The 26,491-nt window shown below is 35.9% G+C and overlaps 1 protein-coding gene, 1 long non-coding RNA gene and 1 pseudogene across 3 annotated transcripts in view; 1 reads left to right on the top strand and 2 right to left on the bottom strand.

Moving 5' to 3' along the window:
- Window positions 1-9,736: 9,736 nt before the first annotated feature.
- The window catches only part of LOC18108140 (disease resistance protein RUN1-like), a 65,022-nt pseudogene continuing 48,267 nt past the window's right edge, over window positions 9,737-26,491 (bottom strand). The window contains exons 2-6 of the transcript XR_008058271.1: window positions 14,496-14,994; window positions 13,281-14,351; window positions 12,911-13,186; window positions 11,907-12,803; window positions 9,737-11,597 (exon numbers count right to left, since the gene is read on the bottom strand). The product of XR_008058271.1 is annotated as a disease resistance protein RUN1-like (transcript). The remainder of the gene's footprint in view (window positions 11,598-11,906; window positions 12,804-12,910; window positions 13,187-13,280; window positions 14,352-14,495; window positions 14,995-26,491) is intronic.
- Window positions 19,333-20,891, top strand: LOC112325423 (uncharacterized). The gene is made up of 2 exons (XR_002979470.2): window positions 19,333-19,551; window positions 20,424-20,891. It is a non-coding gene; the product is annotated as an uncharacterized LOC112325423 (long non-coding RNA).
- LOC127904837 (disease resistance-like protein DSC1) lies at window positions 24,100-25,286 on the bottom strand. The gene has a single exon (XM_052449801.1). It carries the CDS (start codon window positions 24,952-24,954, stop codon window positions 24,247-24,249), a length of 708 nt encoding a protein of 235 aa, XP_052305761.1. The 5' UTR covers window positions 24,955-25,286; the 3' UTR covers window positions 24,100-24,246.

The following is a 26,491-nucleotide window of genomic DNA, read 5'->3' as shown; positions in this document are numbered from 1 at the left end:
AGTGATCATCAAAGATAATACAATAGATTAAGCTTAAAATTCGTCAAGCTTGATAATGCAAGTCACTGATTTTACTAGTTATTTTCGATTTATCTTTATAGATTTAGCAATTATATAAATAGATTTTGCATTGATAATGCAAGTCATCAAAGATTTCTTTTTATCTTGCTTTCCATAATATATTTATATAGTGGCCAAATAGGGGGTAGCTTGTGGAGAAGGTGCATTAGTGCTTGCTTTTTCATTGAGTAAGCCATGTAAAGAAGGAAAAGGGAACAAGAAAGATGGGGTGGGGGTTTTTTCCTTTTGGTTTTTTTTTTTTTTTTTAATTTCTCTCTCAATATTGGAAGTTTGAAAAACTTTATGACAATAAACACTGCGCACTTGGAATGTCTTTTTGCGTCCCTTTGAACCAAATAGCACGGCAAAGCCATAGGATGGTGATGGTCCTATGGCTTTTGCTTCTCACCAATGCCATGCCAAAAACTTAGTGTTATTTTCCACATCAACAGATTATATTATATAGTTACCTAGCAAATAATAATTCAATAAGACCCTCTTGTTTTCATGGCATGTTTCATTTTGTTTTTTTTGTTTTTAACATTAATTGGTTTCAAATTGCTTTTTATACGATTTTTTAATCATCTTAATTTTTTAAAAATCCCAACTATATTATTATTGGTTGTTTATTTTTAAAAAATTAAAAATAAAATTAATTTTTTAAAAATCCCAACTATGGTTGTGGGGAAGATAATTTTGTCTTTCCATTTTGTTTCTTCTAAAGGCCTCGAGTTAATTATAATTAATTAATAATTTGAACAATGTTGAGCATGGTTAATTTAATATTATTTTATTTCAAAAAAATGCTTTTTATCGTAAGACTATATGCTTTCACTTAAAAATTTAGTTATTAAATAAATAAAACGATGAAATGGATGATAAAAATTAAATTAGAAATGAATATAATAACATGTTTAAAAAGTATAAAAAAAAAATTAATTTTTTTAAAAAGTATGGTTCAACTATCCTCCTAAATAATTATAATATAGTGGTAAGACTGTGGATGCAACATGTTATTAATAACTAAGCCGAGTTTGTTTTAAAAAAAACAGAATTAATGTGGCCTGGGGCTACCTGGAAGGATCACTTAGTTAAAATAATCTGGTGTTGCCTTGGTGAGTTTGTAGGAAAAAGGATGAGCAGAAAAGATAACTCGGTGGCTGGGTCAAGTGAGTTCAAGGACGAGATGACTTGACAGACCTCAAGTATCTCTACCTGTACTCGATGAGTTGATGCCATGACAAAAGCAGAAGAAGACGATATATGGAGAGAGAAGCTGTAAGGTTGGGTTTTAATTAAGTGTTTAAAAGTTTGGAGTGATTGTTTTTTAAAGTGTTTTTTATTTGAAAATATATTAAAATAATATTTTTTTATTTTATAAAAATTATTTTTAACATCAGCATATTAAAATGATTTAAAAATATTAAAAATATATTAATTTAAAATAAAAAAAATAAAAAAAATTTAAAAACATTTTCTAACCGCAGTGACAAACACTACCCCAGAAACAATATTTGCCTATCATTTCTGTTCCTCTTTTATTTGCTTCTGCATTAACCATAACTCATCACAAAATTTATATCTCTTTTAATTATTTGCCGCCTATAGTTAATTCATATCTTATTATTTTAGAAACATTTTTTTTTGTATTTGGTAATGTTCATCAGAACAAATAATTAGTTATAATCTGTATTCAACCACTAATTATCTTGCTTCATGCATTCATTACTTCAATTATTTTAGATTGCCAAGGGTGTTTTTCTTTATTTTACACTTTAATCCCCTTAGTTTGAATCTTATCTAATTTATAAATAATATATTCAAATCAAATCAACGAAGTCAGGGACCAAAACAGTCCCTGGATTTACAATTCATACAAAAGAGTTATACAATCTTTTTATTATCTGGTTCAGGAGAGAGACTCTTTAATTATATATTAAAACCTAGCGTTGAATAATTATAAGGAAGAAATACTAAATTATAATTAAATTTTTAGAAGTTCTTACAAAGAGATTCTATTTCTCTTTCTTGTTCTCTAATTTTATCCATCTTTCATATTTATTAAAAACATATTTTATTTTTTTCTGTGGTTTTTTTTCTTTTTTATTAAGAATATTTTACTTCATTCTATTCTTTGAACTTCTTCGCTAGATATATCATAATAGAAACTGATACCAATTATTCAGACTAATTTTTATTTTCTTTTTACTATCATCTAATTTTTTATTACTATGTGTATTTGAAAACTAAATATATATATTTTTTAAATTTACATTGCATGTTTTTTCTAATAAATCCAAAGGATGTACCGTCCACTATTAAAACCAAGATATGTTTAAAGGTAATTGAAAAACCTCAATTTAGTCTCAAAATATACTATGTCGTCATTAATTGTGTTTCATGTCTTTTAATTTTATCAATTTTATTTCAAACATAATTTATATTATAAAATAAGCCATTATTCAATATTGATGGTTAAAAATAAATTTTGTCAATTAATCCCACGTCTATGATCTCAGCTGTTGATCCCAAGTTATGCTCGAAAAGATTCCGAGATTCCATACATAGAATCTTCATAGAGGACAAGTAATGGATGGAAAGAAAGAATGGAAATTTATACATAATTTTTACACTCGGAGATTAAACTCCCGGCGACATCCCAAAAGAAAGATTTATGGGTGATGCATATTGTGAAGGAAGGGACGTTGATTGCTTAAGGTGTTCAATGTTTATGGCTAAATTTTTGAGATTAGCCATTATGTGATGTGTTAACTATGGAGAAGGTCTCAAGGGATTTGTTGAGCAATCTGAAGAGTGAAGGCAGGCAAGTAGAGCAATGTGTTTTCTTTAGTTTCTAGCAAGCCAAGTGCATAGAAAGTAGAGAAATGGTTGCAGAACTGGGGAGGGATTGTAAAATAACAAAGTGTACAGTCAAAAGTAAATACTTCTACAGACAATGTGGGATTGGGATTGAACAAAATTCTTTTTGATGGCATGCTTTTCAAAATTTTGAAAAAGATGGTTTGCCCCAGTGAGCGAGACATAAAAGAAGAAAATATTCGAGGACCACCTTGGCCTCTGTCACGGGGGTATTTTTCGCTACGCGAATAAACCCGTGCGGCAGCCTAGTCCCTCACTAGACTCAGCCTTCCCTCACCAATCTCACTCGTGTTTGCCTAATAACTAAGCAAGCGGAATACACAAGCAAGGATAAGAATCATAGTGCACAACAAGCTTTACAGGAACTCTTTCCCAACCTTTATTAATCTCATACACAAAGGAAACTATACACAAATCCGTATGTGTGCTATGCACAAAGATTGCATGCTACACTAAGCTACCTCTAACTAGTGTTCTACACATGTTCTTGCATGCCCCTACATGCTGGACAATCCCAACCGAATGCCCTTACATCTGAACATTCCCACCCGAATGCTCCCTCACAACCAAGAGCTACATCTTGTATTTATAGACAAGCAAAGGAGCTGCAAAGGCTCCTCCCCATTATCCCCCATTTTCGGGACCTAGTGGAGCACTACCTCTCTCCCATGATCCCATGTTTTCAGGACATGGTGGAGCACTACCTCTCACCCATGATCCCATGTTTTCAGGACATAGTGGCCTGGAAAGCACCCCAGTTATGCTCCCACGTTCTGCCTCCCATGAAGCTGCCACTTCCCCCATTTCTTGGCTGTCTACTTGGCAGCCCCAGCTGCCAGCTTCTGCTGCGTCAGCTGCTGACTTAGAAGGTCCATCATCTAAGCCCCCACGTCCATGCCAAGTCGCAAGCTCAAAGACTCGCATAGACCATTGCATGCTGCCTGCCGAATTCATCTCTGCCTATGCAAGGCTGCCGCGATCCATCGCTGCCGAATTCTAGGCAGTGTGCCTTCGCTGGCGCGTCCCAGCGCCTAGAGCTCTTTTACCCATGCCTTGGACAATCCTTCGCCCAAGTTTTAGATCGTGCCAAGTCGAGCCCCTGACTTGCACAAGTTGTTGCGCGCTGCCGAATCCGCATCTGCGGGCAGGCTGCCAATGCGTTGCCGAATTCGCATATGCGTGCTGCCAATCTCTGCGCTGCCGAATTCGCATCTGCGTGCAGGCTGCCCCTGTCTACGCTGCTGAATTCTGCGATAGCCCCAATTCTCGTCAGCCTATCCTCCTGACGAGGCTTGGACAGTCCCTCGTCCAGCCCATGTTCGTCAACAATCTGCGCTGCCGATTTTCCCTTTGACGAACCTACAGCCGCATAAATCTGCGCTGACGATTTCTCCCACTGATGGCATGGCTGCCAGCACCCTCAGGCCTTGTTTTGGCCAGCCTGCCGAAGCGTGCACCTCGTGCACATTTGACACTGTGACAAACCACCCCCACCAAAAGAACCCGACGCCCTCGTCGGACAGAATTGAAGTACCCTTGCACCGCATCTGTTCCTCGTCACAATCCACGTTTCTCCGCACGAAACCCCTTAGCTTTTCCCACATTCAACAACAAATTCAGTCCACCGAATCTTTGTCAACCTGTTTCGAAAAACCAAGCTGTGACACATTCTGTTTTGGCTCGTTAGTTTTCCACAAATGTCAAACACATCATACTCGCAAGCATGTTTTCGCAAAGTTTAGATGCCACGCCTAGCACCCAAGGAATCCGTCCCTTCCTTCACAAAATACATCCACACAAAATCACTTCGAAGAACCGCATGAGCTCCCATACGAACATTCTAGTTCTCCAACCATTCTGCGTGCCCCAAAACTGCAAGTATTACCAATATTGCTTACTTGTCCGCTTCTCAGCAATCAACACATCCTGCCGAATTCACCTCTGCCCATGCAAGGCTGCTGCTGTTCATCGCTGCCGAATTCTATGCAGTGTGTTTTTCGTTGGCGCATCCTCACGCCTGGAGTTAAACCATGATCTGTCCATCGTCCAAGTTATGAAACTCCCCCAAATCTGCCTCGCACAAGGCAGTTCGGCCACGCCTAAGTCTTCATCAACTGTGCTGGCCCCTTCACACTAACTCTTTACTTAGTGTTTAGCACACGTATAGGATTTACGTATGCCGTTCCTTCTCCATTCTTCTCCACGGAAGTAGCACTAAACTGTGCTCTTAACGGGCAGTCCCTTGTGAAGTGCTTCCCCTCACAAATAAAACAGCCCAAACATGATTCCGAAACCTTTTCCTTGCCCTTGGCTTCTGACTTCCCATTGCCGTCAGCCCTTTTAGGTTCTCCACCTGCAAGAAATAAGAATGAGACAGTGCTGTTGAACCTAGCACCGACTCAGTTTCGTTGATCAACTCCATCTCATGTCGAAGTCTTTCGGCAAGTCCCTCTAAGTCCATCTGTAACCTGCCATAGCACCAATACATAGCATCCCAGTATCAAGTTTCGTCTGACCTGGTTCCCCCATGCGCTACTGTCATGCGCTAGAACTTCGTCCATCACACAAGATTTCGCTGACGCAAAACAGCCCCTACTGTTTTCAACCTTCGCTGCATGTTTCGTCAACCGAAAACTCGCAACACTTTGTCCCAACAAGGTCATTACCATTCTGCTTCCATCACTGCCAACCATCACAATGCACAGAATAGCCACTCGTACTGATTCCAAGACAATACACAAAATCATCTTCATCGAAGATTTTGGCTTCCACGCCAAGCCCACTGGATCGGCTGCCGAATCTGTCACCCAGTCTGTCCCTCGACAACGTGCAGACTCCTTGAGACACACCCCCACGGTACTGCCTCCTCTTTAATGCCTCCAATCCTGGTCTCAACGTGACTAAAGTCTATCTCAGCCACTGTTCTGTCTTCTTCACCCTGAACTGTCCATCATCAAGGTCTCCACCGAAGACATCAATTCTGCCTCCACAAAGGCAGCAAAGCCACAACAAATCCTCATAGATTCGTCTGTCCTCAACTTGGTCTCTGGATTTTGCTTCCACCTCCCTGAACATTCATCTCCCTGAACATTCCTTCCTTGAGATGCACAACAATCCCTAAGTTCTGCCACCAAGGCAGCAAGCAAGGCCAGACCGCATCCACTCCGATATGCTGGCTCATGATGACTGAATTCCATCTCGGTCATCTAGCAAACGTATAAGGTTTACGTATGCCTAATCTCAAACACCATCTTCCACAATGACAACATCAAGGTTTCCCCTCCTTTGGGCAACAATCTCGCACAAAGTAATTTCCATCGCAAGAGAACAACAATGCAAGTTTCAGTTTCGAACCCTTACCGATTTGCCTTCTCGTCTGACTGTCCATCATCAGCAGCAACAAGTTTAGGCTCTCCACATTGACTTGCTTCTTCTTCTGTCTCGCCCCATCCTTCCCTCAAGGCTTTGACGAAAATACAGAAGCGCCCAGCAGCCCCTCCGCTGGCCCCTACTCTCAAGCCTGCCAGTCCACCTGACAGTTTCAATGGCCGAATCAGCACCCATCTTGAGCTGATCCCTTCGTCGTCACTTTGCATCGCCCATGGAGTAGTTAAACCCCTAAAACTCCGCAGGCCTTTTGAACACCAACACTGCCCAAAACGCTAGCAAGTTTTTCCCTCAAATGGCTTGGAACAAATCAGCCCTTCGATCTGCCCCCACAGAACAGCCCATCGTCTGTGCTACGAAACAGCCCATCGTTTCGTCATGAACGCATATTGCGCTCTTGCTCCAAAGTTTCTGCCAGTCCATCGGCAGCAGCAATGTTTCTCCCAAATCAGTCCCTTCGATTTGTCCCGAGAAACACCAGCATTCTCGTCGCTGATCATTGCGCTGAAATCTGCTTCTCCATCGGCAGAAGCAGTAGCTCTCCCAAATCAGTCCGTTGATTTGGCCGCAGAATTCTTCTCGTCATCCTGCCACGAAAGCAACCGCGCTCTGATACCAACTGTCACGGGGGTATTTTTCGCTACGCGAATAAACCCGTGCGGCAGCCTAGTCCCTCACTAGACTCAGCCTTCCCTCACCAATCTCACTCGTGTTTGCCTAATAACTAAGCAAGCAGAATACACAAGCAAGGATAAGAATCATAGTGCACAACAAGCTTTACAGGAACTCTTTCCCAACCTTTATTAATCTCATACACAAAGGAAACTATACACAAATCCGTATGTGTGCTATGCACAAAGATTGCATGCTACACTAAGCTACCTCTAACTAGTGTTCTACACATGTTCTTGCATGCCCCTACATGCTGGACAATCCCAACCGAATGCCCTTACATCTGAACATTCCCACCCGAATGCTCCCTCACAACCAAGAGCTACATCTTGTATTTATAGACAAGCAAAGGAGCTGCAAAGGCTCCTCCCCATTATCCCCCATTTTCGGGACCTAGTGGAGCACTACCTTTCTCCCATGATCCCATGTTTTCAGGACATGGTGGAGCACTACCTCTCACCCATGATCCCATGTTTTCAGGACATAGTGGCCTGGAAAGCACCCCAGTTATGCTCCCACGTTCTGCCTCCCATGAAGCTGCCACTTCCCCCATTTCTTGGCTGTCTACTTGGCAGCCCCAGCTGCCAGCTTCTGCTGCGTCAGCTGCTGACTTAGAAGGTCCATCATCTAAGCCCCCACGTCCATGCCAAGTCGCAAGCTCAAAGACTCGCATAGACCATTGCATGCTGCCTGCCGAATTCATCTCTGCCTATGCAAGGCTGCCGCGATCCATCGCTGCCGAATTCTAGGCAGTGTGCCTTCGCTGGCGCGTCCCAGCGCCTAGAGCTCTTTTACCCATGCCTTGGACAATCCTTCGCCCAAGTTTTAGATCGTGCCAAGTCGAGCCCCTGACTTGCACAAGTTGTTGCGCGCTGCCGAATCCGCATCTGCGGGCAGGCTGCCAATGCGCTGCCGAATTCGCATATGCGTGCTGCCAATCTCTGCGCTGCCGAATTCGCATCTGCGTGCAGGCTGCCCCTGTCTACGCTGCTGAATTCTGCGATAGCCCCAATTCTCGTCAGCCTATCCTCCTGACGAGGCTTGGACAGTCCCTCGTCCAGCCCATGTTCGTCAACAATCTGCGCTGCTGATTTTCCCTTTGACGAACCTACAGCCGCATAAATCTGCGCTGACGATTTCTCCCACTGATGGCATGGCTGCCAGCACCCTCAGGCCTTGTTTTGGCCAGCCTGCCGAAGCGTGCACCTCGTGCACATTTGACACTGTGACAGCCTCTCTCTTTAATTCTCACTCTCATACTGATTGAAAATCAAATGGGGTGTTTGCTTTTTCATTGAGTAAGCCATGTAAAGAAGGGGAAGGGAACAAGAAAGATGTTTCCTTTTGCTCTTGCTCTTTATTTCACTCTCTATATTGGAAGTTTGAAAAATTTATTACAATAATACACTTTCACGCTTGGAATGTCTTTTTGCGTTCCTTTAAACAATGCCAAGAAGATAAACAATACGGCAAAGCGATAGGATGGTGATGATCTTGATGGATTGCTGCTGTTTTTGTGTTCCTTAGTGCTATTTTCCACATCAACAAATCTTAGTTACCTAACAAATAATAATTCAATTAAGACCCTTTTGATCCAAAGAAAAAAATAATAATAGCCTTGAAATTGAGATTATGTTTTCAAGATACGAATAGCCTTGAAATGTCAATTTCCTAAGAGTTGAGTATATGAAATGTATTTGATGTAGTCTTTGTACTTGTATTTCATTTAGTTAGACCTTTACTTCACCTCTTATTTTTTTTAATTTAGTGTTATATACCAGAATTTTACTTGACATGAAAGACAAAGGTAATCCAATTAAAAAAATAAAATAAGAAAAAATATGTTGAACACTAACATAAAATCTTAACGAGTCTTTCCTTTTTCTTTTTCTTTTTGTCTTTTTTATTTTAATCTTCATTTGAATTAGCTTATACACGCATATAAATCATTTTTATCACATCAATTATTAGCTATTTATTGTTATCTCTTCAGTTTTTATATAACGAAATTAAGTTTTTAACCAACCAATTCTTAGCAAAATCATCCATATATAAATGAATGCATTTACAAGACATTAAAATCTCCCATCATTCATATTGAATACATGAAGGGTTGCATTCATGAAAAACTCCCTTTTTTAAACGTCTATTTGAACTCAAACCCAATATAACAATATGTGAGTAAACTCACTTGCCAATTTCAATCAACACATTAAATCATAGATGAATACGAAAACATAAGGATTAAATACTATTTTCTAAGATTACAAGGTTAAATTAATTGTTTTCTAAATTAGATTATTGTCATAGGTTTTTTTAGGTTTGAGCAATGCAAGTTTGGTGTTTTAACAATGTTTATGTTTTTTCTTTGTTTAATAATAGTATCAAATTTATTATTAATTGGTGTTGATGCTGATGACAAACTGACAAGAAAAATAAAAGTTGTATATAGAAAAGAAAAAATGCTAAAAAAATAGTAAAAACTATGCAATAATACATAACAAGATTTTATAGTCAAAACTAACAACACTTTACTTATTACACTAATTAAGAATGTTCTCAGAACTTTTTTGTGTACAATAATTTTTATTAATTATTTTAAATTATAACATTAAATGATGAAGAAACAACTTAAATATTATATCCCAATCAATAATCTCTTCCTAGAAAACCAATTTATTTCTAACTACAATCAAGGATTTTCATCTTTTGAAGTGAGGAAAAAAATGAAACAATATTCATCAAAATTTGTAACTTGAAAATATAAATTACATCATGGAAAAGATTACAAAGAGCGCTCAATTTATAAAACTTCCAAGCTTGGAAAATGATCTTCAAGCCAACAAATACATATCAATATGTCAGATGGAAGTATCGTACTGATTTGGAGCAACTTCAAGTATCTCTATGAAAAATGATCTTGTACTCTCACGTCAATCAAAGTCTTTTGCACCCTAAAAAACCATCAAATTCATTAGAACTTTCAAATTTGAAAAGAAAGTTAAATGCGCATGATTGTACATGCATTTTGTTATTACGAACAAATTCCTATTACTTTTAATTAAAAAACTTACTTTATAATAAAAAAAGGTTAATATCACATCTTTTTCATTTTTGTTTTAAAATATCGAGTTTGAAATAAAATATAAAAACATTATTCAATTTTTTTATTTTAATGTAAAAAAACAAAAATCAATTTTCAATATTTTCTAAATAAACTAAAGTGATTTTAATAAATATGTTAGTGATTGTTGGCTTTTTGTTTTTCAAAAAATAATTATTAAAGTTACAATTTATTTTTTAAGTGATATTCAATAGATCTAATTATTAAAGATAATATTTATTTTTTAAATTAATTAAGAAACATTTTATCATAAAATCGAGAAGTAAAAATAAAACCAATCAGACTCTAATTATTTAATAAAAACTATTATTAAAGATAATATTTAATTTATTAGATTAAATAAGAAAAATAAAATAATTAAAGATGATATTTAATCTCTTAAATTAAATAGAATAAAATATAAATAACTAAAGAAAATATGTATTCTTACCGAAAAGCCTTAAATATTTAATATATCTTATCCACTGTTGGCACTGAAGAAATGTATAGTTCCAATTCGTCATCTCCACAGTAATCTTCCATTGCCATTTCACTTCTACTTATGTATCTTATCCATCCCTCAGTTTTTGGTGATATTCGTTTACATTCAAACAATTGAATACCATTGCTTTTATTTCTTATCCTAATAATAATAATGCGACTTGAAAGGACTAATTGAAAAAGAAAAAAAGTTCAGCAACCAAATTATAAAACAATAAAAATTTCAAGGACTTCCTAAAGGAGAAATAAACTTTTGTGAGAGGATGAACATTGGAATGTATAGTTAACACCCACCTTTTTTTAGTTGCTTTATATAATGGAATATATAGTAAAGAAAAAACCTTTCTCTTTCTAAATTCTAAGGCACTGTTATAGATGCTAACTTCAGATCTTCTACTGATTTTTTCAATGATTCAGCAGTGTACGAGAGTGTCGGCTAAGGAATTCAGGAGGATGTTAGGTTCTTTTCGTGAGTTTATTAATGGATTTATGCTAAATAAAGTTATTAATTAGTTGAATGATAAGTATTGAGAGGATAAGATTTGATCTCCTAATTACTATATATATATATATATATTTAGTAAGATTGGATTTGGAGAGAGAAAGATCTGCATAACAAAAAGTGGACGAATTAATTGCTTCACATGATATCACCTAAGCTGAATATCAATTAGCACTTGAATTCAAAATCATGGTATAAATCTATTTTGACACGTGAAACAATTCATCCACCTTTTCCTTTGATTATTTTTGCCACGTTGTTTCGGTGATGGAGTTTTAAGATGTAATTCATCCTACTTATGATGACCATCTAAGAATTATTTCTTTACAGCATATGGTGAGAAGGAGCAATGAGGTATATGGACAGACAAACCAAAGAACTAAGCCTTGGAAGACTGGAGGTATATGGAATGACAATGAGCATCCTTCTCCCCTGTAGCTCAACCAGTTTGGCATCTTACCAGGAATACCGGTGACGACCGTTAAACATTGTCTGTACAAATATATTATCATAAAATCAAGAAATAAAAAATAAAACCAATCAGACTTTAAATATTTAATAAAAAATATTATTAAATATAATATTTAATTTTTTAGATTAAATAAGAAAAATAAAAAATATTATTAGAGATGATATTTATTTTCTAAAATATAATAATAATAATAATAATAATAATAATAATGATTATTGCCTGTATACATATTGATTTTAAGAAATGTTGCGAATTTAGACATTAACCAATGTATGTGCCAATTGTGTGTGTTTATTTTTGTGCGAAAGAGAAACTTAAAGAAATAGTACCTCAAAAACATTTTTCGATAATTTATTTGGTGAATGACTGCTGTCATCAACCCACATTATCCAGCCACCATTACTTAGATCTTCAATGCCCTGAATCTTTTCTAACGAATGACTTTCCTGTAGATTTATATATAGATTTTTTTTTGGCTCGATTGGTAATCTTACTCTTTCCAATGATTTGCAATAAGGTGCACTGAAACAACTTAAACTTGAGGGAAGATCTAGGATTGATACAATATGTTCGCATCCGTGAAGAAACAAGACATCTAGCTTGGGAAGGAAGCCGATCCCAGAAGGCACGCTAGAGAATTTGTTTCCTCTTAGATCCAAAAATTCTAGAGCAGACAAACCACTAAAATCAACACAGTTAGTTGCGCGATCAGTCAAACCACCATTAAAAAGCTCGAGACGTTTCACTGATATCCATTCAGTGAAAGATGTTGGCAGCAACCGTTTCAAATTCGAAGCACCTGCTAAAATCAAAGAACAACTTGGTGGAGCCGAACTGTATCCACACAATGATAACCTTCTGACATGCTTTAATTGTCCAATTGAAGAGAGAAATTGCTCATTTTCAATCCCATTGGCTAGCAACTCAGTTAAGGATTCCATATCACCCATGCGTTCTGGCAATTTCTCAAGTTGTGAACACCCAGAAATATTCAGAGTTTCAAGAGACTTTAGATTGCCAATGCTTTCAGGGAGATTCTTCAGCCTCCAACATCCCTTCATATTCAAGAAAACGAGGCTCGTCAAATTTTCAATTGATTGATGCACCTCAACTAAACTCAAGCAACCTTTCAGAATTAGTTTCTCTAGACTTGAACTATGCAAGTCTGGTGTTTTAATAAGGTTCTGAGAATGATTGAGATTAAGGATTTTAAGCTTGTCAAGAATCTGTTATAATAGAGAGAAAAATAATGAAAATTAATCATAGAAAGTCATAACATGTAAATATAAATTACATACTGGAGAAATGTTGGGGATTGTAAAATGTTTCGTACCTTTTTTCCCTTCCATAGTTCTTTGAGGTTACTGTACTGCATATGAAGAACAGCTAGATTGTCCAAGGTAAAATCAGATGGCAAATATTTCAAAGGACATTCATGCCAACAAATCCACATCAACTCTTTAGAAAGCAGTTTGAAGGATCCGGTGAGATGTGCTCCATTGATTTGGAGTAAATTTAAACGTTTCATTTTTGCAAATGATACTGTGCTTAGTGATTTAGCTTCTGATGCTCTCATATCCAGTGCAAGACCCTCTACAACATCCGTACCCTGAAAAAAAAAAACAATAAAACTTTTATATGATTATTTGTAATAAGTTTGACTAGAAAATACGCATGGCTATGTGTATGCATTGAGCTCGTACCTTCTGCTGCTGAAGTACATTCCATAATGTTTTTCTGAAGTACATTCCATGCATCCTTTTGCTTTAAAAACGACCTCCCTTCCCATCTCTCGTAATAGATCATGCATGGTTACCGTCTCTTCCAATATTTCAATCAGAGACCTTTCACGGAGTTTCTCCAAAACTTCTGGATTGTAACGGCAACAGGCTCCTAGCAATTTTGCGACGTATTCTTTCTCTTTACCAATAAAGAAGAATGCAATATCAAGGAATGCATTTTGTAGTTCACCATCAAGTGCGTCAAAACTTATTAGAAGCTTTCCTTGAATATCTTGGTTTGGAATTCTGCTCAAGTTGTCAATTTCACCTTCCCATTTATCATTGTTTTCCCTGTACAGAAGAGCTCCTATAACCTGAAGAGCTAAAGGAAGTCCTCCACAGAAATCAACAGCTTTCTTCGAAAGCTCAATATAATCTTCTGCTGGCTTGGTGTCCTTAAAGGCATGCCAGCTGAAAAGCTGAAGGGACTCGTCTGGTTCCAATTCTTCAATCTCATATGTTAGATCTGCTTTACGAAGTAAACTTGAATCTCTTGTTGTAATAATTACTCTACTTCCGGGACCAAACCAACTTCGCTCTCCCATCAAAGCATTTAGCTGGTCCAGATGAGCCACATCGTCGGCAACAACAAGAACTCTTTTGCGACAAAGTCGATCTTTGATCATAACCTTTCCTCTATCGACACAATTGATGTTAGCAACATCTTGTTTTAAAATATCATGAAGAAGTTGCTTTTGTAAAAGAGCCAGACCATTGAATTGTTTTGATGTTTCATTGATATCCGAAAGAAAACAGCTTCCATCGAGTCCATTGCAGAGTTGATTAAATACAACTTTTGCTATAGTTGTCTTTCCTATTCCTGGCATCCCATGTATGCCCACAATGCGTACATCATCTGTTGCAGTACTTAGAAAGTCATAAATATCGTGAGCAAGATCCATACCTACCAGGTGCTCAGGAACATATAAGCACTCGCGACGTAATTTATTCAACACATCCTTGATTATCCCTTTGATAAATTTTGCTTCATGCCTGCTCACAGAAAAAAGGCAAGTCATCGATAGAAAGTCAATTAAGTATGTTAAAAAGAAATATTTTATTACTTCACATTGAAAAATGTAATGTAAAATTACTCCATAAACGTGTGCAAGTGAATCTTAGAGAGAGAAGGAATACCCATTTGCCATATCATTGAGACTCCATCCAGATAGGTTTCCGGCATCCTCAAGAGCTTTTCTCCACTCCTTCACCAACTTCTCTTCAAAACGCTCTTCTTCATGCTTATCAAATGCCTCTGCAAAACTGCCAGTCTGTTTTCTCACATCTGAAGGATCAATGTCATAGAATATAGGAAGAACAATCTGACCGGTTTTCTTCCTTTTGCACTTCAGAATCTCTACAAGTTCATTGAGACACCATCTAGAAGAAGCATATCCTTTTGAGAAGACAACTATGGATATCTTTGATTCTCGAATTGCCTCGAGAAGATGCTCGGAGATTTCTTCTCCTCTAGGAAGTTCATCATCATCTCGAAAAGTGTGGATTCCTGCTTGGACTAAGGCAGTATATAGATGATCTACAAATGTCTTGCGGGTATCTTCTCCTCTAAAACTCAGGAAGACATCATAGGCCCCTTCTGGTCTAGAATGAGAAGACTGTGGCTCTGTCATTTCAGCTGCAGAATTTAAGGAACAATCAATTAGCAATTGCTGATACATGTGAAGTGATCATCGAAGATAATACAGCAATTTAAGCTTAATAATGAGAGAGCATAAGACAATAGCAACTGAAGTTAAACATGAAACAAGCAAAGCTTTCACATTATTATTCTTGGTAAAGACATGAAATTAAAACGAGAAAGAAGCAAAGAAGAGTTAGCCATATATACCTCTGTATAATAAAGAGTTAGCTTTGAAATTGCAGCAATCGGAGAGAGAAGTTTTGCAACTGAAGTTATTGAATCGGAGAAATGGGGTGTTCAAATCGAATCAGCAGTTCATGTATATATAGACAAACACATCTGGCTTTGCTGGCTTTATTTATTGCGAGTGGTTCCAAATTATTACACGTTGGAAAGAATATGTAATGAAAAAACAATTATTGAAACTTTGAAGTAAAATAGTAAAAGTTGGAAAAATATCAAACAGACTCTTATTGGTAATTTCGTGGTAGGTGCAGATCGATTGAGTATCGGTTAGAAAGTATGTTTCCTTGCAAATTATTAGCAATGCAATAATTGTCAAAGAATAAATTATTGAGTGGTAACTTTCGTGGTGGTTGCTGATATTGGAGTATGAGTGTTCTTTGGAGTACGGTTGAATTGATATTCTGAAAAAAATTTTATATAGTTTTGATGTAATAATATTAAAAATAAATTTTAAAAATAAAAAAATATTATTTTAATATATTTTAAAACACAATATTTACCATATTCCTAGATACTTTCTTATCTCTTACTTTATAGCAACTAATAACTTTATTAATTTAACAAGCAATGTAATTTTGTAATTCTGAAAGGTATAACTCAACTAATTAGACTTTAAGTTTACTTTTTAGAAATTATCAGTTCGAGTCCTACAAACTTCAAGGTCACTGGAAGTTTATATGATCGTTAACTTCAAAATACATATAAACTGGCCTGAACAATCACTTTCATTAAAAAAAAAAAAATAATAATAAACAATCAGCATAAAACGGTGAAAGCATTTGTATCATTTGAGTGACATAAAGTTTCGTGCATGCTGATTGGAAGGGGTAATAGAAAAAGAAAATGAACAAAGGAGATTAGTGACAATTTCAATTATATAATAATTACGTAAAACCTTCTCTTTTAATATTTCTTAAACCCTCTGCTCTGAAATTCTCATTTTTAATTATTTGATGCGAACAAAAAATATTAATCTTTAATTTAGAAAAAAAAATATTATTAGCTTGGCATAAAATATAGTGGTTGCAAGCCCCATACAATTTGCTGTGGCCAGAATATTTGAGGGACTCTACCATACGGTTTACAAGGTAACTAAACACATTTAAATACGTAATAGAATTAATTCTAAATTTTAATGATAAAAATAAAACTTGATAATATCTTAAAAAAATTTATCTACAACCAGTGACTGAACTATAATTGATAATAGAATTAATGCTGGATGGAAGAGCCAATTATCCATAAGCATTTTGGTAAATTACTTTTATCCTGTAATTCTGCTACCTTAAAAATTTACAACAACAATAGACCTTGAGGTAATTTGGTTTTGTGTTTCTGTATCAGAAAAAAGAAATTCACATCACGAGGAAACATCGATGCGGGGTTATCATTTGCTGCCCAATATGGATTGGGTCATGGAAGGCCGGAATGTATTTTCCTTTTCAGAATTCATGTTTTTGCCCCTCCTAATTGTTAGTGCCTTGCTTTGGTTCTGCTTTCCTTTTCCCAATCTATTTTCCTTATGTTAGGTTTTAGCCCTTGTATTTTTTACGGCAAGCAAAGACATTTTTCCATGCTATCTCTTTTTTGGAATGTGTGCATGTGAAGTGGTGACAGAGAACTGTGGTGAAAGATATGAATGGTAAAGCATAGATGATTATTGCAAAAATCATGCTTAGAGATGTTAAACTACATGATACATGGTTTATTTTTGGAAATTGGATCTTTGACCTGTTGTTGTATGCCGGCTTCTCAGATGGTCCTGTTTTTAAATTTAGCTTTGGTTGCCATCAAAAGTCTAAATGTTGGGGCCCTGATGTGGTGTACGGCTTCACAGATGGATTGCTGCTGCTTTTGATTCTCACCGATGGCCATGCCAAATTTTTCACATCAACAAATCTTAGTTACCTAACAAATAATAATTCAATAAGACCCTTTTGATCCAAAGAAAAAAAATAATAGAAAAGAAATCACTCCTTGTCACACCCGACATCGCGGCGGTCTTAAAAAATTAAAATTAGAAAAGAATGGATTTCTAGCATCCTATTCTTTGATGGTGAATGATTTTTGTTTAAGGAGTCGCCACCTAGTATTATGGTCACTAGGAACCCTAACTGGTCAACAGAGATTCTATGGTTCGGGACTGGTTACGTAAAAGGGAAGATATTATCACCCCTTAAACGTCCTGTCTGAGGCAGGCTGCATTGCTAGTTTCGTCTTGAATTGCTAAATGTTTATTAGTTTACGATATGATAATTTACTTATAATATTCCCGACTCTGGCGCCAGTGAATATTAAACTACGGATACTTCTAACTCTGGCGTTGGTAAATATCACGTAGCTATAAAATAAATTAGATTAATATTTTTTTATTTTCCTGACTCTAGTGCTAGTGATAAATAAACAAAAATAAATTTATTTTTTACGCATGCACATTTTTTTTGATTTTTTTCTAGCTAAATAAAATAAAATACAACAAATAAAAAAAAATATAAATTTAAACCGGTATTTTTATTCCTGACTCTGGCGTCAGTGAATAAACCAATAAATTTACATTATTTTTATTCATCTAAATAAAATAAAATACAACGAATAAAAATAATATAAATTTAAACTGGTATTTTATTCCTGACTCTGGCGTCAGTGAATAAACCAATAAATTTACATTATTTTTTATCTATACATACATATTTTTTATTTTTATTATTTTTTGAACTGGGTGGGGTGGGCCCAGCCCAGCAAAAAAATTTTGGGGCTGGGCTGGGCCTAGCCAGCCCAGCCCGGTCACTGGCCCAAGCCAGTGACCCGGCTGGGCAAAAACTAAAGGCACGCGTGACTTGTTCACGCGTGCCCGAACACTAGTGAAGGTAATTAAATTACCTTCACACAGTGTTCTTGTAACACAGAATCACTTTTTGAAATGAAGATGCAAAGGGGACGAAGTCATACCTGCTTCTGGAGACCGAAGATGCTTGCAGCGCTGCTTGATGATTCTCGCCTAATGCTCCTCTGGTTTTCCTTCTGTGACCACTTGTCTGTGCTTTCCTTCTTGATTTCTCTGTAACTTCTAAAGCTACTGTCATAACCCAATTTTGGCCCTTTGATTTTTAATTTAATTTTTACAGGGTTTAAAATGAAAAATTAAAAGATCAGAGATTTATTTCAATGAAAAGTGTGATTTGTCAACTTCCGTGAAAATTAAGGACTACAATGTGCTTTTATCATTCTATCTTTATCTTCAAGATAATCCCTATCTTCAAGATAATCTTTATCTTCGAGATAATCCTTGTCTTTAAGATAATGATAGTTATCCGCTTTCAAATTTGATTCTTAATAAAATTCAAACTTCAAAAAAAAGAATGAGTTTGATTGAAACTTGGTTTCTCACAAGCGAAGGGACTCTGGCACTATAAATACAGATCTCAGGGGAAAGAAAAGGAGAGGGGATGATTAGAGAGGAACCCTAAACGACACAAAAAAAAAAACCCAAGAGAAGACCATTACCAAAAACCTATAAAAAAAGAAAAGAAACAAAAGACATTTAAAAAAAAAAAGGAGGGCGCGGCCGAGTCCTAGACTAGCCGTCGCTTCCCCCTCCCCCCAGCCTTTTCCTCCCTTCTTGCCTGGCCTCAATCTCTTCCCCATCAAATTGATTTTTCATTCTTCATTCTCAACCCCCGGGATCTGCAAACTCCTCACAAAAAAAAAAAAAGCAAATAAAGGCTTGAGATCATCTTCCTCCCGGTCACCTTCTAGGCTGTGGTCCCAATCACCATTAATCTCCGCCACGTCTGCCTCTAAACCAGAACCATGAACTACATTGGCATGCGATCCTCCTTGCTCCGAAAATCTGCTGAGTTTCAAGGGACCATGGCTTTTGCTTGGAAAAGCACAAGCTTTGATCGGATGCAGGGGCACGAAAACTTTTACAGCGGACGAAACCAGTATCGTCAAGATTAGTAGCAACTCAGCCACTTCCATGCATCGTGAGCATGCATCAGCAACCAGCAACGCGCGCCTCTTCCAGCTCCAGCAGCAGTACAACGCCCTCTCAGGCATCAGCTGCTTTGTCTCCACTTACACCAGCTCCTCCATTCCCTGAACAACATATAAAAAAGAAAACACAAGCGAACTGAGAACAAGCAAACACAGGGGGGAGACAGGAAGAATAAGAGAAGCAATCAAAGCAAAGAAAAGCAAAACCAGAGGAGAAGCGGACGAAGAATAAAAACAGAGAAGGAGAGAAGGTAGCTTTGGCAATTCAGCACACCTTCGCCACCGTCTTCGACTTCGCCTCCTGCACAGGTAAGTTCTTCATTTCCCTTTGCTTTGCAATTCTTTTTTTTTTTTTTTCTTTTTTTTTTTATTCACGTGGGGTGTCGGGCATGGGTACTGTACATAGGCAAATTTAATTCACTACTTTTGCATACACGTGTGAAGCTTAGTCCTTTAAAAAAAAAAAAATAAACATATATAAAAAAACAGAAAAAATAAAAAAATAAAAATGTGTATGCATGAATAAAAATAATGTAAATTTATTGGTTTATTCACTGACGTCAGAGTCAGGAATAAAAATACCGGTTTAAATTTATATTATTTTTATTCATTGTATTTTATTTTATTTAGCTAGAAATATAAAAAATATTTGCATTTGTAAAAAATAAATTTATTATTATTTATTTATTCACTGGCGCCAGAGTCGGGAATAAAATAAAATATTGATCTAATTTATTTTATAGCTACGTAATATTTACCAACGCCAGAGTTGGAAATATTCATAGTTGAATATTCACTGGCGCCAGAGTCAGGAATATTATAAGCAAATTTTCATAGCATAAAGTAATAAACATTTAGCAATTTAAGACGAAACTAGCAATGCAGCCTGCCTTAGGCAGGACGTTTAAGGGGTGATAATATCTTCCCTTTTACGTAACCAGTCTCGAACCATAGAATCTCTGTTGACCAGTTAGTGTTCCTAGTGACCATAATACTAGGTGGCGACTCCTTAAACAAAGACCATTCCCCATTAAAGAACAGGATGCCAGAAATCCGTTCTTTTCCAAAGATTTAATAATTTTTAATTGGTCGCCGCGATGTCCGGGTGTGACAGCTACAAAGAAGATTCCGGCTTGTTGTGAGTGTTCTTTGGCTGAATCCGGGTTTTTCTTTGTTTGCAGGTCCGAAGACAATTTCAAGGATAATTCTCCTCACTGTGTCCTGCCCTCTTGTTCTCTCTTTCTCTCTGTATTTGGATTTGTGCTCTGTTTTCTCTGCCCTTTTTTTTTTCAACTCTGTTTTTCTGGGTTGATTTTTCGGCTCTCTGGTCTTTTCCCGGTGTTCTTCCCCTCCCTTTTTCTGCTCTACTCTGCCTTTTATAAGGCCCCTAAGAGCTTGCCCCTCAAACCAGTCCTGGCTTTGCAGGACTGTTATCCCTCCACGAACGGGATTGTGGGCAGAGAACGTGGTCACGATTGGGTCGGTTTTACTGCCGATTTTCCAGCTTCCCTGTTGAATCGGAATGAAGAAGATACACGACTGTTCCCCAACCACGGTGTCATTTCGACAGGAATGGAAATATTCACTTTGACCCCTAATCAATTTAATCTCAACAATTGGGATCCTAATCAGTAATAATTGATTTCTAATTGTGCCCTTAGGTTAATTTTAATTAAATCCCTGAATTTATTTGATTAATTAACTCAAAGTTTAATTAAGTCCGCAAACTTATTAATTCTTCTAATTTTCTTGGACTACATGAAGGGTTGCATTCATGAAAAAACTCTCTTTTTAAACATCTATTTGAACTCAAAATCAATATAACAATATGTGAGTAAACTCCATTGACAATTTCAATCAACACATTAAATCATATATGAATATGAAAACATAAGAATTAAATACTATTTTCTTGGACTACAAGGATAAATTAATTATTTTCTAAATTAGATTATTGTCATAGGGTTTCTTTAGGTTTGAGCAATTCAAGTTTGGTATTTTAACCATGTTTATGTTTTTTCTTTATTTAATAATAGTCTAAGATTTATTATTAATTGGTGTTGGTGCCATGACAAACTGGCAAGAAAAATAAAAGTTGTATATAAAAAAGAAAAAATACCGAAAAAATAGTAAAAACTATGCAATAATACATAACAAGATCTTATAGTCAAAACTAACAACACTTTACTTATTAGACTAATTAAGGATGTTCTCACAACTTTTTTGTGTACAGTAATTTTCATCAATTATTTTAAATTATAACATTAAATGATGAAGAACCAACTTAAATATTATATCCCAATCAATAATCTCTTCCTAGAAAACCAATTTATTTCTAACTACAATCAAGGATAAAAGTTTTTAGCAAGCCAAGAGCATAGAAAGTAGAGAAATGGTTGCAGAACTGGGGAGGGATTGGAAAATAACAAAGTGTACAGTCAAAAGTAAATACTTCTACAGACAATGTGGGATTGGGATTGAACAAAATTCTTTTTGATGGCATGCTAATATTCAAAATTTTGAAAAAGATGGTTTGCCCCAGTGAGCGAGATAAAAAAGAAGAAAATATTCAAGGAACCCCTTGGCCTCTCTCTTTCGCATTCTCATACTTATTGAAAATCAAATGGGGTGTTTAATTGCTTTTTCATTGAGTAAGCCATGTAAAGAAGGGGAAGGGAACAAGAAAGATGTTTCCTTTTGCTCTTTATTTCACTCTCTATATTGGAAGTTTGAAAAACTTTATGACAATAATACACTTTCACACACACTTTCACACTTGGAATGTCTTTTGCGTTCCTTTGAACAATGCCAAGAAGATAAACAGTACGGCAAAGCGATAGGATGGTGATGAACCTGATGGATTGCTGTTGCTTTTGCTTCTCACCAATTGTCATGCCAAAAACTTAGTGCTATTTTTAACATCAATAAATCTTAGTTACCTAACAAATAATAATTCAATAAGACCCTTTTGATCCAAAGAAAAAAAAATAGAAAAGAAATCACTCATCACATTAAGATTATTGAGATTGTGTTTTCAAGATTCAAATAGCCTTGAAATTTCAATTTGCTGAGAGTTGAGCATATGAAATGTAGTTGATGTGTTCTTTAAAGCTGTATTTCATTTAATTAAACCTTTAATTCTTAATTTCAATCAACACATTAATTAAATAAAACTAGGTTGTCAATTTCGATCAACACTTGAAAATATAAATTACATCATGGAAAATAATTAACAACTAGGTTGTCCAACATAAAAGCGGATGGAAAAGATTTGAAAGAGAATTCAATAAAACTTCCAAACTTGGAAAATGATCTTCAAGCCAACAAATACATATCAACATGTCAGGTAGAAGTACTGTACTGATTTGGAGCAACTCCAAGCATCTCCACGTAAAATGATCTTGTACTCTCACGTCAATTCAAGTCTTTTGTATCCTAAAAAACCATCAAATTCAATAGAACTTTTAAATTTAAAAAGAAAGTTAAATGTGCATGATTGTACATGCCTTTTGCTATTACTAACAACTCAATTGTCAATTTCAATCAACACATTAAATCATAGATGAATATGAAAACAAAAGAATTAAATAATATTTTCTTAGACTACAAGGATAAAGGAACATTGAAAATCAATGCTATTTTATCTGGTTGAAAATCAATTAACAACTAGTTAAATGTGCATGATCCTACAATGTTTTTGCCAATAATGATGCCTTAAAACCATGGTTGTAAATCAATGCTATTTTATCTGCCCGGAACATTGAAAATCAATGTGAAAAGGAAAATTAATGATGAAAAGTGTCTTCAAAGCGTAAGATTCGGCTGTGGTTGAGTGATCATTGTCATTGTTATCACATTTTGTTCTTCGTTTTGTTACTTTGAATTTTGGTGATTATGTGATGCAATGTCTAGATTTTATCTGTAGTACTCATGTGAAATCTGTTCCAGGGGGCCATTCATCCGGCTGGGGGCAAATGTGCCTGCAAGAGCCGAGAGTGTAATGAGGACTACTGAAATGGATCAGTGCATGGGGGGTGGAAGTAACAATTCAACACCTTCACATAATGGTAATGAGATCTTCGATGTAGTTCTTCACTTTGGTATCATTGACATCCTCCAGGATTATGATATCAGCAAAAAGCTAGAGCATGCATAAAAGTCCTTACAAGTGGATCCCACGTCTATCTCAGCTGTTGATCCCAAGTTATACTCGAAAAGATTCCGAGATTTCATACATAGAATCTTCATAGAGGACAAGTAATGGATGAAAGGAAAGAATAGAAATTTATACATAATTTTTACACTCGGAAATTAAACTCCCGGCGACATCCCAAAAGAAAGAATACCCGTGACGACCGTTGCACATTAACTGTATAAATATATTATCATAAAATCAAGAAATAAAAAATAAAACCAATCAGACTTTAAATATTTAATAAAAAAATATTATTAAAGATAATATTTAATTTTTTAGATCAAATAAGAAAAATAAAAAATATTATTAAAGATGATATTTGTTTTTTTAAATATAATAATAATAATAATAATTATTGCCTATATACATATTGATTTCAAGGAATGCTGAGATTTTAGACATTAATCAATGTATGTGCCAATTGTGTGTGTTTCTTTTTGTGTGAAAGATAGACGGAAAGAAATAGTACCTCAACAACGCTCTTCTGTAATTTATTCGGTGAATGATGTACCGTTCAAATTAATAGAACTGGTAACATTTATTCAAACTAATTTCTATTTTCTTGTTATAATCATTTAATTTGTTATTGCCATATATATATATATATATATATATATATATATATATATCAGAAAAATACATAATTTTTTTTATAATTTAATGATGTACCTAAAACCATGATATGTTTAAAAATAATTAAAAAATTTCAATTTAATTATTTTTATATACCATCCCATCAATAATTGTGTATTCATGTTTTTTATCAATTTTATTTCAAACATAATTTATGCTAGAAAATAAATCATTATTCAATATCGATGACATATAATAAATATCGATGCATGTGCTAATTGTGTGTTTACTTTTTGTGCAAGAGAGACTGAAAGAAATAGTACCTCAATAACGTTTTTCGGTAATTTATTTGGTGAATTATTGTGCTTATCAACACGAATATACCAGAAACTATTACTTAGACCTTCGATGCCCTGAATCTCTTCTAACGAATGACTGTTCTCTAGTCCTATATATAGTTCTTTTTTTGGCTCGCTTGGTATTCTTACTCTTTTCAATGATTTGCAATGAGCTGCAAACAAAAAGTCTAAACTTGAGGGAAGATCTGGGATTGATACAAGATATTTGCATGCCTGAACAGACAACCACCTTAGCTTGGGAAGGAAGCCGAGCCCAGAAGGAAGGCTAGAGAATTTGTTTCCATCTAGATCCAAATGCTCTAGAGCGGACAAACCCCTAAAATCAACACAGTTAGTTGCGCGATCAGACAAACCACCATTAGAAAGCTCAAGACGTTTCACTGATATCCATTCAATGAAAGATGTTGGCGGCCACCGTTTCCAATTCAAAACACCTGCTGAAATCAAAGAAGAACTTGGTGGAGCCGAACGGTTTCGACACAATGATAACCTTCTGACATGCTTTAATTGTCCAATTGAAGAGAGAAATTGCTCATTTTCAATCCCATCGGCTAGCAGCTCAGTTAAGGATTCCATATCACCCATGCGTTCTGGCAATTTCTCAAGTTGTGAACACCCAGAAATATTCAGAGTTTCAAGAGACTTTACATTGCCAATGCTTTCAGGGAGAGTCTTCAGACTCCAACATCCCTCCAGATTCAAGAAAACGAGGCTCGTCGAATGTCCAATTGATTGATGCACCTCAACTAAACTCGAGCAACCTTCCAGAATTAGTTTCTCTAGACTTGAACTGTGCAAGTTTGGTGTTTTAACAAGGTTCTGAGAATGACTGAAATTAAGGATTTTTAGCCTGTTGAGAATCTGTATAATAGAGCGCAAAATAATGAAAATTAATCTTAAGAAGTCGTAACATGTAAATATAAATTACATACTGGAGAAATTTTGGGGATTGCAGCATGTTTCTCACCTTTTTTCCCTTCCATAGTTCTTTAAGGTTACTGTACTGCATATCAAGAACAGCTAGATTGTCCAAGGTAAAATCAGATGGAAAATATTTCAAAGGACATTGAAGCCAACAAATCCACATCAACTCTTTAGAAAGCAGTTTGAAGGATCCGGTGAGATGTGCTCCGTTGATTTGGAGTAAATTTAAGCATTTCATTTTTGCAAATGATCCTGTGCTCAGTGATTTAGCTTCTGATGCTCTGACATCCAGTGCAACACCCTCTACAACATCGGTACCCTAAAAAAAAAACAATACAACTTTCATACAATTATATGTAATAAGTTTGACTAGAAAATACAACATTGACCATGCTTTCGTGTATGCATTGAGCTCTTACCTTCTGCTGCTCAAGTACATTCCATGCATCCTCTTGATTCCAAATTCTGGTCCTCTTTCCAGGTTCTTTTGGAGACGATTCACGAACGACCTCCCTTCCCATGTCTCGTAATAGATCATGCATGGTTATCTCCCCAATGGCATTAACTTTAATTAGAGACCTTTCATGGAGAGTTTGCAAATCAACTTCTGGATTGTAACCGCAACGGGCTCCTAGCACTTTTGCGACGTACTCTTTCTTTCTATCAATAAAGAAGCAAGCGATGTCAAGGAATGCATTTTGTAGTTCTTCACCGTCCAGTGCGTCAAAACTTATTCTAAGCTTTCCTTGAATATCGTGGTGTGGAATTCTTCTCAATTTTTCAATTACACATTTCCAACCATCTCTGTTTTTCCCGGACAGACAAGCACCCATAACCTCAAGAGCTAAAGGAAGTCCTCCACAGTAATCAACTGCATCCTTCGAAAGCTCAATATAATCTTCTGTTGGCTTTGTGTCCCTCAAGGCATGCCATCGGAAAAGCTGAAGGGACTCATATGGTTTCAATTCTTCGATCTGATATGTTTGATCTGCTTTAAGTAGAACACTAGAATCTCTTGTTGTAATAATCACTCTACTTCCGGGACCAAACCAACTTCGCTCTCCCATCAAAGCATTTAGCTGGTCCTGACGAGCAACATCATCAGCAACAACAAGAACTCTTTTGCGACAAAGTCGCTCTTTGATCAGAACCTTTCCTCTATCGACACAATTGATGTTAGCAACATCTTGTTTTAAAA

Source organism: Populus trichocarpa, unplaced genomic scaffold, assembly GCF_000002775.5.
Source record: "Populus trichocarpa isolate Nisqually-1 unplaced genomic scaffold, P.trichocarpa_v4.1 scaffold_45, whole genome shotgun sequence".
NCBI lineage: Eukaryota > Viridiplantae > Streptophyta > Magnoliopsida > Malpighiales > Salicaceae > Populus > Populus trichocarpa.
The sequence above is the reverse complement of the archived record's forward strand: the minus strand, read 5'-3'. Positions and strand labels throughout refer to the sequence as shown.